This window comes from Anabrus simplex, chromosome 1, assembly GCF_040414725.1.
Source record: "Anabrus simplex isolate iqAnaSimp1 chromosome 1, ASM4041472v1, whole genome shotgun sequence".
Lineage (NCBI taxonomy): Eukaryota > Metazoa > Arthropoda > Insecta > Orthoptera > Tettigoniidae > Anabrus > Anabrus simplex.
This window is the reverse complement of record NC_090265.1, coordinates 221,899,953-221,914,825: the sequence shown is the minus strand read 5'-3', so window position 1 is coordinate 221,914,825 and position 14,873 is coordinate 221,899,953. Positions and strand designations below refer to the sequence as shown.

Here is a 14,873-nt window from a genome sequence, read left to right as displayed (position 1 = left end):
TTTACAAAACTGATTAGGTACATTTAACAAATAACATTAGCTGTCGTCAGTTAATTCTGTTTTCCAAAAATCTTTTCACCTAAATTATATTATGGTTATAACAAAGATGAGAAAAATGAATTTTAGCTAACACATGCACTGCAGAGAACTCGTTCCTCTCACCTCACTTTGAAGCTCCTTAGTCTTGTCTATGATCAGCTGCATTTTAGGTTGCAATGAGGCAGCTTCCTCACCAACTGCATGTCGTCGCTCCTTCACAACCTCCTGGGCAGCCTCCATACGCTTGGCAACAGCAAGTTTCTGTTTTAAACCATCAACCAGATGATCAACATACCTAGCAAAAGATATAGGAATCAAAGTACAGTATATATTTGTACATTATCTTCAATTTCACAATGTAAATACAAAACAAAAAATATTTACAACTAGTGCTTTACTGATGATGCAATCGAGGAAGATACACCGGCTCCAATACATACAGGAAAGAACGAAAGCCATATAGACAATTGCTGAATTCAAAAAGAAATTATAGAAAGACACTGGAAATATTTTGAGAGCATTACATAAAACCACATGAAAATCACGAGAAAATATTTATGTGCAATAAGATCACTTAAAGTACCAAAATTAAAGGAAACATTCTACGAGAGAGACTATAAGGAACTTAAAGATCTATACGATGCAAAAATGTTAAAATCCAACAGCCAAGTCAATATATTACTAATACGCAAAGTATTAATAGTGTCAGAAAGAAATTCATATGATTCAAGTACGGTATGTATATTTACATTTAGAAGTAAAAAAGCAAAGCAAAGTCATCTCTGTACAGGCCATGAAGGCCCTTGTAGTGGTGGAAGGTAAAGGCCACCACATTTGTAACCTCGGCACTTGATGGAGTAGAGTGGTTAGCTCTACGCCCCGCCGCCTTTGCCCTCAGGAATTAACCTAGTACTCATTTTTGGTGTAGGCTGAGTGAACCTCAGGGCCATGTCAACCTCCGGAAGTAGAAATCTCGTTTCATAAACAATTTCACAATTTGTGCCTTCTAGTATTAATTATGGTAGTATTACTTATGACTTTAATGCATACTAATTGGTTTAGTATAGGAGAAGGCCCAATGGCCTTAACTACGCCAATAAAGACACTTATCTATCTATCTGTCTATGCTAATTTCACATAGACCCCCAGCCCAAAAACATATCTATGTTCAAAGTCACATAGGAAAGATGACAGGAGTCAAATCAAAAGGATTAAGCAAAGACTGACGGGGTTCGAACCCACGTCCTTCCAGGCGAACAGAGCACGCCTTTACCGCCTCGGCCAGACAGCCCTTCATTCAGAAGAGAAACAAAATTCTATAGTAAGATTCATATATGTATTAAAAAAGATATACGAGACATTTTCAGTTTGAATAGACTGACAGAATTTTATTGTTTTCTCTCGTTTAACAAATTTTAGTAATGGGGCGAAAAGCATACATAAACCCTTAAATTAAACTTTAAATAATACTAAAGAAAAGGCTAAATAACAATTGTCATCTTGTCTGAAGAACTGCGTCATATGATAATACTGTTTACTGGGAAGAACATCCCTTGTACTTCAAAACTAAGTGGTCTCGGCTAACGTACAATAAGATATAGTATAGTTTTGGTAAAACTTCTCGCAATTCTAAAACAACAGGCATAACTGTGTATGAGTGTTGAGTTGCACTTTTAGATTGAACTGCTCCATAGACTTTTAATGTACTGAATTTTGGCCAATGTTTTCCCCATAGTCATCTCTTTGTAAAAATCTTGTCTGATCTGCAGTGAATAAAGCATCATCAGGATAACTAAACGTAACTGCCTCTTGCTTGCTTCCAAAACTCTTGAATTAATCTCTGAGAGTCACATTTTATTACATCATCTTGATGTGTCATATAGAAAACAATTTTTCTTGGTCGGAGAGGGTGTGCATTGAATGTCATGATCTCGAACAACTTGATGCTCCAAACATAATTAATGAAACCATTGGTAGTTCCTCTTGTTAATTTCCTTGATGTTTACACACAATTTTTGTTTCTTCTACTTCTGTTTTCCATCTATACCACTCTTGTTCATCTATCAACCAGGAGATATTATGTTTCATGGAAGACCATGATCAGTGATTAAATTTCATATACAGGTAGAAGCCAGTAGCCAATTATCTTTTCTTTTTCAACAAATGATACTACTATCTGCTTCCACTTTGGACTAGGATGATATGAACTTGACAAGGTTCCTTTTGATTCTTCCGTGTCTAATTCAGTGCTGCTGTCAATAACTGACTGGAAATAAAAATCAATTTCTGCTCCAGTCTTGAAATAGTCATCACTTTCATCAATTTCTTCATGGTCATCTTAATCTATTCTTGTGTTTCCAAGTTCTTTCAACATACTGAAAATGGTTTCTGCCACAATTATGACCTGTTCACATTTTTCTGCTTCCTTATGTCCTTTGCCTTTAAAGAACTGCACTAATAATACTAATTCGGTTAGTAGATTCATCATCACAAACAACTGTAGCAAACGCATACAGCACGGCACAGCACAGCACTAATGAGGCTTGCAATACTGGTCATCGATTGTTTCAGCGCACTCCGTAGTAAGTCTTATAACTGATAAGGTTAATACCCTTGAGTGGTGCTACTACAGTACATTGTATTTATTTTTTGGTCCCTCCTCTGCTGGATGTAAATATACCAAACTTAGATTATACACATGCTTTAAAAATATATTTTTAAATATGTTATTCTAAGATTATTAGCAAAATCCAGCAGCAAATCATACTAGGTTCAAAAACTGTGTACAGCAAAATTGAATGAGTAATCTTCCACATCGTTAATCAATATCTAGGGCTAGGGATATCTTTAGTCATCAGTTTCTGTACTGATATGTGAGGAAACTGATGAAATGTAATCCTGTTCATAACACTTGGTTTTGAACCTCAGACCTTCATAATCTGCAGCTTCTCTGTCTTAACAAAGGACATAATCTTACAGGTTCAATCACAGAGAAGCATGATCAAAACCGCTTACTGCTCTTGAATAAAACTAATATGGGGTAGGGGGCAAAGAAAAAAAAGATATCAAATACAAAACCAAATTGCAAACAAATCAAATTGTTGTCTCTTTTACATGACATAAACCCAAAAGATCATCATGCCCTTCATTTTTAACTATAAAAGCATCAATCTAAATACAGTAGTCATCTACTTCCTTTAAGATTTACTGTATTGGCCCAATCTAAGACAATGTCTTTTACATTAAAATATACTAATAAAAACTGTATTCATCTTGCACGTACAGTCTAACATTTAAAGACTCACTTCTTTGAAAGTCTATTTGTATTATTCCCCAACTGTACTGGTTCGTTGCAGCAGGAGTCACTACGTGCATCACAGCTGAGCTCAAGGTTACGAATGAATCAAAATCTTGACCATTGACAAATTCTTCCAATTTGTGACTTGTGATCTCTTGTTGCTTGGGTTGGCATCATTGTGTTATTGCATTCTGTTTTGATTACTATTCCAGTCATAGCAGATCATGTGGAAAGGAGAGTGTAATTGTCACTTTAGTTAAATAAAGAAGACAGATGTTATGATATAAACTTCAAATTGTAGGTTTTACCCAAGGCAAAATGTACTAATAACGTACAAGCTGCAAAAAGTATGGTGTTTATGAGTGTAATGTGCGCAAAGAAATGAGAAGCAATCAGAGGATCAAAGACAAGAAAATTTAAGAAAATTGATAGGCTCAATACTGGATTTGTGCAGGAGAAACTAAATCCAGGTTATTCAAAAAGTTATTTAGTTATTATAGAATTATGGCAGAGATGTGGGATGTGAGTTAAAAGTTCTGGTAACTGAATTTAAAGCAAGCCTAGGGTGGTATAAAAAAATTATATGACGTTCAGGCTTGTATTTACGATGTCAGATTACTATTGTGCAATGCCTGCCGGAAAATTACAATGGTAAAATTGCTTGCGCTATCAGCATTACATAATAAAACTGAGGAACGGCCACAATAATTTCATTTTAATATAAACCTTTGTTTTTAGATTTACTTTAGGGCTTAATGAATTATCAGAGTTGAAGGAGAGCTTGAATATGTTACATTTTTATTTCTTCTTCTTCTTCTTCTTCTTCTTCTTCTTCTTCTTCTTCTTCTTCTTCTTCTTCTTCTTCTTCTTCTTCTTCTTGAGAGCTCCTGGGTCGGGCTGTGGATCATAGAGCCCTATCCACTTCTGGGTTTCAATGGCGGAACCAGCACCCACCTTAATAAGCTCCTCCGCCCAAAGTCAGGTTATTTAAAGCCACCTAACACTCAGCCAGCTCTCCATGCCACCCTATCCTGCCACCTTTTCATTCCAACATAATTACTGCATCCTACATCTACTCTAATCTGTTTGTCATACTCATGCCTAGGTCTACTAACTTTCTTACCACCTACACTTCCTTCAAAAATTAACTGAACAAGTCCTGGATGTCTTAAAATGTGTCGTATCATTCTCTCTCTTCTTCTCATAAAATTGTTAATAGCCAATTCAATTCAGTATCTCGTCATTCATGATTTGATCTACCCATCTCACCTTCAGTTTTCATCTGCAACACCATATTTCAAAAGCTTCCATTCTCTTTCTTTCTGTGCTTGTTCTTGTCCATGTTCCACTTCCATACAATGCCACACTCCAGACGAAAGTCTCCAACTCAGCTTCAACTTTTCTTTCCACCCTACTGTAAATAATACGTAATAATACGTAATTTTTGCAAGTGTGAATACCTTCCAAAAATTTACAGTCAACTTATATGTGAGCCCATCTTATATTCAGGCCAATATGATAATTTTCTAATCTGGTGTTTCTGTATCACCTGATCTGTACATCCACTGCAATCCTAAAGTTCAAGATAATTTTTTCTGCTACATAAATTTCCACAGCTTCCCCTTCTTTATCTTTCCAACTGTAGTACTAGTTCTACTTCTATTGTAGCAAAATCTCTTTCTCTCTTACCATCGACATTGTCTGTACACTTCAAATTTTGGACTCATAATTTGTATTTATGTCAAATTAGGTATAAAAAATTTGAAAATATGTTCAGTTCAATTTTTGAGTCTGTATGTATTTACATCTCAACATCAAGACAAAATTCCAAGAAACTCAGTATTTAAGTTTAGGGATATCTCAAGAGTAGCTTTATTTTATTTTATTAGTACAGTATATTTTGGTGTAGCAATACTAAGGTAATCAAAACAAGAAATGTCACATTTCTCCAATAATAAAAGCTGTTTTGAAAAATGATACATCCTAGAAGTTGTGTACAATATAATTTCTGATCTTTTAAATTTTTTATGCAGTTTTACCTTACAAATTCTACCTGTGGATGCAGTATTTTTGCGTCTGTCTCCTGGAACAGGCCACAGCAACATGTGGGGTTCACTGAAGTCTCAGTTTCATTTAAGCCTGTGACAGTATGGAAGCTACTGAGGTACGGCGTTCAGAGCATGACTAGTGCACCTGGATGTTTTTAAAGGTGCTGAGTCAGTCGTGTCTGGCTCAAGCAGTGGAAAACTACACCACTCCTCATCTTTCTTAGTATGCCTCATTATGACGACATCAGTTTTTGCAGTTTCCTTATAACCAACTAGCCTCCAGGCTGATGTCTAGACAGACCATATGAAGAATAATAATAATAAATAATAAGCGACATATTCACTATAATTACATTTTTCAAAAACTTTCAAATATCTCCAGAAATATTAGGTCTATCTTAAAAGTGTGATGCTGATGATGCTTGTTGTTTAAAGGGGCCTAACACCTAAGGTCATCAGCCCCTTAAAAGTGTGAATAACAACAATTATAGAAACTATTTTTCAACCAGTTTTGTCTGATACAATTTTATCCTACAAGGTATAATAATGGAGAATTTTTAAAATTTAGATTTTTAGTGAAAAGTCCATTGTCACCAAACATCACTAGCCTACTGATCAACAGTACAATTATTTGTGTTTTTTTTTTTTACAATTGGTTTTATGTCATACCGACATAGAGTCTTATTATTACATGTTATGAGTCTCATTATTCGTGGTATGTCAAACGATGGAAAAATGCTATGAGCATAATATAGATCTACATATGTTATTTGTAGATTTTAGACAAGCATTTGACAGTATATACAAGGATAAGCTATATGAATATATGGAGACGATAGAAATGCCACAGAAACTGATTAGGGTGATCAGAATCACTTTAGGAGAAGTAAGGGCAAAGGTGATGGTGGATGGAAGAATTGGAAATGAGTTTGCTCTTAATACAGGAGTCAGAAAAGGTGATGCACTCTCAGCTACTTTGTTTAATCTGGCAATTAACCAAGTCCTTGAAAAAATAATGGATACCGGAAATATTGTATATAAATCTAAACAAATTTGTGCGTATGCAGATGATGTAGTGTTAATGGCCAGGAATGATAGATATTTGAAGGAAATGTTTCTTGAAATGGAGGAAGCAGGAAAACGGATGGGATTGGAGGTGAATGACAGTAAATCTAAGTATATGCATGTGATTGCTATAGAGGGCAGAAGAAGTCACGATAATCTGACAATAAATGGGCATAATTTTGAGAATGTACAAAGTTTTGAGTATTTGGGAACAATGTTGACAAACAATAATAGAATAAGTGAGGAGATACATCGTAGTATAATAGCTGGAAACAGGGCTTATTATGCAAATCTTACATTATTTAAATCTCGTCTATTGTCTAAACCTACAAAATTCAAAATATATAAGACCCTTATTAGACCTGTAGTGACATATGGCTCAGAAGCCTGGAACCTTTTAGTTGATGATGCGAATAAATTAAGAATATATGAAAGAAAGATTATTAGATGAATATATTGCCCAATTCAAGATCAGAATGGTTGGAGGATAAGGACGAGTACTGAAATACAAAACATATTAGACCAGGAGGATATAGTTAGACTTATTAAGGCACAGAGATTGCGATGGCTTAGCCATGTGAAAAGAATGGAGGAAAATCGAATGCCAAGAAAAGCAGTTAAATCCCGAGTATATAAAAGACATTGCAGGTTATAAACTTCATTTTCCTTGTCCATATTGAAGGTCTACTTGTGATACAATTCCTTTAGTTTTGCCAACTGCCACCTTTTCAATACAATAAAAATATATTACAAACTTACATATTTATTATGATGTTTACATGGTACATGTTTCGCTCCTTTTCGTGAGCATCATCAGCCAAACTATCATTAATATCATCCAATAAGATGTCATACAGAAATACAACCAAAACCATAAACATATAATTTTTATCTTTCATTACAGATACACTAACGAGCCATTATGGAATGTTCGAGAACATTTTACATCCAATATCACATCAAAAAGTGTTTCATCAACAAGTTTGTTCACGAACAATTTTACCCCATTGATAATATAAATTTATACCAATACATTTTATAAATGTTACTCCAGCAACGAGAACAAATCTATCGACCATAATGACAATTATCAACTGCAGAAAATATTCAATACTGTTATGAAGTTTTAATGACAATTATACAAGTTAAGCAACGGGAATCAACACAACTAACCAGATTTCAAAGTTCTTTATTTTATTCTTATTTTTAAACAATTTTAAAAGATGTTCACCAGATGAGTTTTGACAATAAAATGTTTGGACTGAAGAAGATTTTAGACAAAAAGTGTTAACTTAAGACATAATTTTATTGTTGTGTGACTTTTAAAATGTTATAAGATTGTCAATTAGTTTTATAGGAGTAATCTTGAACCAAAGAATTGTTTTATAATCTTACACAATCTCACATTAATGACAGTTTGGCTGATGATGCTCACGAAAAGGAGCGAAACATGTACCATGTAAACATCATAATAAATATGTAAGTTTGTAATATATTTTTATTGTATTGAAAAGGTGGCAATTGGCAAAACTAAAGGAATTGTATCACATATATAAAAGACGGCGACAAGGAAGACCCTGTAATAGATGGAGCTATGAAGTTGAAGCCGACCTCTAGCTGGTTCTCTCAATATATAACAACAATTATAGAAAATATACTGTTACGTGCTGTCCATGGAGAGCAGCCGCTCAGGATCGAAGTAGATGGCGGACTATCGTAGAAGAGGCCAAAGCTCACACAGGGCTGTAGCGCCGGATAAGTAAGTAAGTATGAGTCTCATTATGATAGCCGTATTGGAGTACAGAATGTAAAAGTTTCAAACAAAATTTATTAAAAAACAACCATTGAATGGTGGTTTTTTAATAAATTTGTTTGAAACTTTTACACAGTCTTATGACAATGATGGGATAGAAAAGGGGTAAAAGTGGGAAGGAAACAGCCGTGGCCATAATTAAGGTACAGCCCCAGCATTTGCCTGGTGTGAAAATGGAAAACCATGGATAACCATCTTCAGGCCTGCTGACAGTGGGGTTCAAACTCACTATCTCCCGAATGCAAGCTCACAGCTGCACACCCTTAACATCATCTCTGCCTCGATGGCATTACCACTGAAAAAGTAGGTATATAAATTCGGGGACAGCTGGGACATGCACTAAGCTATATACTGCTTGATTAGTAGCGTAGCAATATTAAGGGGACCAAAATAGGAAATGTCGAATTTATCCATTAATATTACTGTAGCTGCATAGGAAAAACTGTACATAATAAAAGCTGTTGGAAATATAATTTCCAATCTTTTATGTTTCATACCCTTTTGTCATACAAGTTCAGCTCCTTGGTTGACTGGTCAGTACAGTAGCTTTCAGTTCAACGGGCCCCAGATTCGATTCCTAGCCAAATTGAGGATTTCAACTATGTTTTGTTAATTCCTCTAGCTTGGGAACTGGAAGTTTATGATCATCATAATACAAATCTTCATTTACACATCACACTGCTAACCAGCACAGAAACACACACTAGTCGATACATTCCTCCGTACAGGGTTGGCATCAGGAAAGGTATCCAGCTGTACAACTAGGCTAATCCACTAAACCCCAGATAACTGTGAAAGAGGTCAGGAAAGAAGAAACCCTTTTACTGTATGAGGAGTAATAATGGACATATTTGTTACTATTACATTTTTCACAAATATCTTACGAAAAATTAGTTCTCTCAATATATGACAACAATTATAGAAAATATACTGTTACGTGCCAGCCCTGTTGTTGCCCCATTCGGTTCTTCCTAGAAGGGATTAGTGAGTCAGACCAGGGATCTCCCAACCAGCCTGGAGGACATGATCGGCCTCTCCTTGTATTGTGCTTTTGTCGGGTTTCCCCATGGACCTTTTGCAATAGGAAGTGAGAAACTTCCCTCTCTATCTGCACTACGAAGGTTCTAGTACCCCATCGTTAGGATATATAAAGGAGGATAGTCGCAAACAGTCAGTGGAGTAACGGGAGTGGGGCGGCCGTAGTGCTGGCTGTCGTTAGTGTCTCATCAGACTCAGAGTATCGTCGTGTACTGAGCAGAGTACTGTCTATGTTCTGCCTTGGAGTAATGTGTGTTAACTACCACAGACTGTAGACCACCTTGAAGTCTGTGTATAGAACAGCTGGTGTGACTAGTGTGGTCCAGTTACGTTGCTATGAGGAATACTGTAGTACTGGTTAGCACGCTGTTGCTGTTTAGTTGTCAGTGCTGAGTAGTTAACTGTGTGGAACAGCCACGTGAATTGACTGTGTTTACTGTGTGAGTGGTGGACTTTCGCTGAAGTAGAGCCAAGGAAAAGTCGTCGTGTGTTGTGGTGATCAGAAGCCCTGTGTTTGTGATGATGATGCTTGTTGTTTAAAGGGGCCTAACATCTATGTCATCAGCCCCATCCTGTATTTGTATCTGTCTCTGTCTGCATGCAGTTATGAGTGGGGTTACTGAACTTGAGAAACAAAGTGAAAGTAAGGCGAGCTGTCAATTAAGATTTACGGAAGGTTGCCCATCCAGGTAAAAGACTGCCCAGCAGGAGTCCTGCTGTGACAGACTTTTAATAGACAGCAATTAGTGGAGTGTGGTCATTCATTGTTGAATATAATTGTGTGTTTATATCTGTGTGTACTAACTGTGTCATCCTAGAATTAAACTAGATCAATAACACAGAGAGTGTTTTCTTTGTAACAGTTTTCTCAATCTTCTATATCTGATACAGTTTTACTATATGAGCTATAATAATTGAGATAATCACAAATTTAGGTTTTTATTATGAAGTCCACCAACAGCAAGCATCGTTGATGTGGAAATATTGTTCAGACGTAATGGTAACAGACCTCTTGGCGATTAGGGTGGTTGCAATTTTTATAAGCAAAAGAAACTACATGGTCCTTAGCCCCTATTGATCAGTAAGATAATAAAAATCACTAAAGGAGTAGAAGAACGTGAAGGAATGATCGCCTGAAGAATGAGGGCAAAAAGAATCACATGGGGGACTGGAAGCCTAAGCCTCTAATGTGATGGCCTACAATGTCCTGAGTTCCTAAAACTTAACAATAACATTATACTGGCTGAGTAGCTGACTATTGTCCTTACTTGAGATGTGCCCTGTTTCTTCTACCAGTCATCCTCGCAAACTGGTGTAACTGGTGCCATCCAAAAACCAAGTTGTCAACAACGGGCACAACAGCTGGACCACGAGGGCTGATGGTCAAGATGCTGACCACTCAGCCGTGGAATTGAACTCTATCACTGATGATGATCAACCACATATTTCTTCTGCACACCTGAAAACACATTCTTAAAATTTTCCAACTCCAATCTTGTTCAACATTTTCAATTTCTGCCCTTGGTATAAGTCTTTGCAGCTGTTTCACACGACACTACATAAACCTATCTACCCTGTATAATCGCTGTCTATCACTTAAAGCTTCACGAGGCGTTGCAACAGCATTCATCAGTTCTTTGCATATTTATTCTTCAAGTCAATATCTAGTCAATCAAGGTTCCAGTTCTTCAATCTACCCAATTATATCTGGAAATCATCTGTCGCTAGCTGATCATTTTAAATTCCCAACCCTGCCCATACCTTTCACCAATAATATGCCAGTACATCATGTCTTACAGATATCAAATGTGGCATATCTTCAAACCAGACTCTCAATACATATCGGCAGCAGCGGCTGTGACTCAGCTCTGAGAATACATCTTCCTCCAGCAATCGTCTTCATATGCAATATACGCAGGCGATCCAGAAATTAAGTTTCCCTATATGAGCATGCACAACAGATCTATGACATAGCAATCATATCATCAAGGGTTATGAATTTCATGTTGTTGGTCCGTACTGAACTGAGAATAACATATGAATAGTAACACAGTAAGGTTTCCACCTATTCAGTACTAATATGTATTTACAATGTTATAAATTACATGGAACTAGTTTCGACCCGCCTAGGGGTCATCATCAGCCATATTAAAGCATACATACGTATTTTGTTGAATCCTGAAAACATGTTATTTTTAACTGTAATAATCGTATGGATTTTATAATTTATAAAGTGAAGTTTGGTAATGAGATGAGAAATGTTAGTATGGTACAGGTGAGTAGTAAATAATAATATATATACAAACAAGTTTGGAACAAAGTACTAGTGGGGTGCTTAGAGTTGTAAAATATAACCTCGTGGATGTCAGTAGTCCTCATACTAAAGAAACAATGTAAAATAACACATATAAACATATATACAAGTATGTACAAAGTCTGGAGAGTAAAGAGTGATACTCTTTTTAATGTTGAGTTGGCTTGACACTGATCACTTAAGCGGAGAAATTAGGTATTTGGTGTATTAAAGCTGTGTTGGTCAGTCGCGTTGTTGATTGTTGGACGTGAAGTTGTTTTTGAATTTCCAGAAATTCAAAAACAACTTCACGTCCAACAATCAACAACGCAACTGACCAACACAGCTTTAATTTCTCCGCTTAAGTGATCAGTGTCAAGCCAACTCAACATTAAAAAGAGTATCACTCTTTACTCTCCAGACTTTGTACATACTTGTATATATGTTTATATGTGTTATTTTACATTGTTTCTTTAGTATGAGGACTACTGACATCCACGAGGTTATATTTTACAACTCTAAGCACCCCACTAGTACTTTGTTCCAAACTTGTTTGTATATATATTATTATTTACTACTCACCTGTACCATACTAACATTTCTCATCTCATTACCAAACTTCACTTTATAAATTATAAAATCCATACGATTATTACAGTTAAAAATAACATGTTTTCAGGATTCGACAAAATACGTATGTATGCTTTAATATGGCTGATGATGACCCCTAGGCGGGTCGAAACTAGTTCCATGTAATTTATAACATTGTAAATACATATTAGTACTGAATAGGTGGAAACCTTACTGTGTTACTATTCATATGTTAGCAATCATATGCCAGCCAGACAAGTCCCACCTGGTGTCAGTAGTGCAGCAGCAGTGGCTCAAAATGATGACCCATATTCTTTCTCCCGCCACCTGCGAGGTTCGGTCTGTGATGTTTCTTAATGCACAAAACATAGCACTAATCGAAATTCATTGTCAGCTGTGTCAGGTCTATGAGTCAAAGGTCATGAGCAAACAGTTGGTGAGTCGCTGGTGTAGGCACTTTGCCGAAAGTCGTCAAAATATCCATGATGAAAAGGGCCGTGGGCAGCCGTCTCTCATCAATGACAACCTTGTGGAACTGGTGCGGCAGCGCATTATGAAGAACCACTATTATAGAAGTCAGCAGCCATTTTCCACAGATATCGCAATTCTTGTTGCATGAAATTGTCACTAAGCACTTGCTGTTCACGAAAGTATGTGCCAAGCAGGTGCCGAAACACCAGACACCTGACCACAAAATGCAGCGTTTAGGAGCAGCACTGACGTTTCTGCAGTGGTACCATGACGACGGTGACAAGTTCCTCAACAGGATCGTCACGGCCAATGAGACGTGGGTTGCTCACTTTACCCTAGAAACCAAGCAGCAGTCAATGCATTAGTGTCACAGTGGATCTCCGGTTAGGATGAAGTGAAACAGACTGTGTCAGTGCAGAAAGTGATGTGCACAGTGTTCGGGGACAGGAAGGGCATTACTGTCAAATACTATGGAAATTGTGACGGGGCATTAAAAACAAGAGGCGTGAAATGTTCAAGGCAGGTGTTGTGCTGATCCATGACAATGCTTGCCAACATGCGGCTCAGCGCTCAGCAACTGTTCTGCAGGAGTTCGGCTGGGAGGTGTTTGATCATCCACTGTACAGTCCGTATCTTGCTCCCAGTGATTTTCATTTTCATCTTTTCTTGCACTTCAAGAAATTCCTGTCCTCCGGTCAGCATTTTCACATTGACGAAGAGCTGAAGATGAATGTCACACGCTCATTCCATTCCCAGGCAGCACCAGCATACGAAAATTTATCCCACAATATGACAAGTGTCTCAATTCTGATGGTGAATACGTCGAAAAATAGCTCCAACATTGCTGTATTGGGTGCCTATAAAGTTTTTCATGTAACTATATTGTCTTTAAGAAATAGGGAATTTAACTTCTGGATAACCCTCGTAGTTTAATGATACACTTATGATGACTGGACAGGCCAATTTTAGCATGAAACCAGTGTTCACGTAACTTGCACTGAATGTATGGTGGAGACCTCAGCTGAGAATGACAGAGTTATCAATATTGTCATCAAGCTGTCTGCAGCATTCTTCTTTGAAAGTGCTTATAGCAGTACAGACAGTGTCACATTAAACTGAACGATTTTCAGCAAGAGTATTGCAGAATTGTGAGTTCATACCTGTCAATTTCATGTTATGTTAAAGCTGATCTTTGTAGCATTTCAAAGCAGCTCCTTTAATTAGGCCTCACAAAAGAGCAAAGTTCACAATAAAGGATTTGGCAAGGAAGTCTGTTATCATCCATACGATGTACATGCCCTGATGTCCAATGATGGTGGGTTTTATGCTACTGATGTGTGCTTTATTGAGAACTGTAAGGTTGGAGACATGGTCCTCCGATTGGATGTTCAATACAGAAGTGGAAACACTCAAGTCTTTTGATGTCATGACCGTAAAGGGTTCAAGTTTCACAGCCATAAAGTAACATTGAGATTACAACAGCTTGGTACAACATTAGTTTGGTATGCACTGTTAGGTCTCTATTCATGAATACATGTTGTGTTAAACATCCAAATGGCACAAGGGCAGCACCAATTCTCTTCACCACATTCTGTTTGCAGGTACAGCTCTTTGATAAGATACTTCCAAGGTACAAAAAATGGTCACATTCTCTAATGTTGTATCCAAAATAGAGCTGTTGAAATCTGGGAGGGTTTTGCCAGGTGAAGGTTGAGCAAGTACTGCAGTGTTTTGAACGTTGATAGAGGGACCAAAGCAACCATATGCTTTCTTGAAGTACTGGAGTAAATTTTTCAGTTCCTTGGTATAAGAACTGGTGATGCAACATCAACTGCATACTGCATTTCACTTTCTGTCATAACCTTAGTCAGCCTCTGGGAGCAAAGTCTTGCTAGATTGAAAGAATTTTCCATCAAAACAATACCTAACAGTTACACCTGAGTTGTCTACTGTTGTTTCCTGTAGAATTACAGCCAAATATAGAGCAATGATCATTGGAGCAGGTACACACCCATTTCAGTTTGATAAGAAAGAAGCCATTCTTTTTCAGTGTCAACTCAGTTAATACAACAACTTAATACAACAAAATTATAATTGCCCCTTTTTTTACATTTAGTGTTTTTTACAAGCTGACAAACTATAAGTTGTAAATAACATCCATTTTGGTTCATGAGTGACTGGAAAAGCCTTGGGAGGGAATACATATCACTATTATCT

At 36.9% G+C, this 14,873-nt stretch overlaps 1 protein-coding gene across 4 annotated transcripts in view; it reads right to left on the bottom strand.

Moving 5' to 3' along the window:
* The window catches only part of LOC136864202 (CDK5 regulatory subunit-associated protein 3), a 113,996-nt gene that overhangs the window by 24,635 nt on the left and 74,488 nt on the right, over positions 1-14,873 (bottom strand). For all 4 annotated transcript variants that reach the window (XM_067140887.2, XM_067140897.2, XM_067140906.2 and 1 more), the window contains exon 9: positions 163-334. In XM_067140887.2, coding sequence (XP_066996988.1) covers positions 163-334 — 172 coding nt within the window. The remainder of the gene's footprint in view (positions 1-162; positions 335-14,873) is intronic.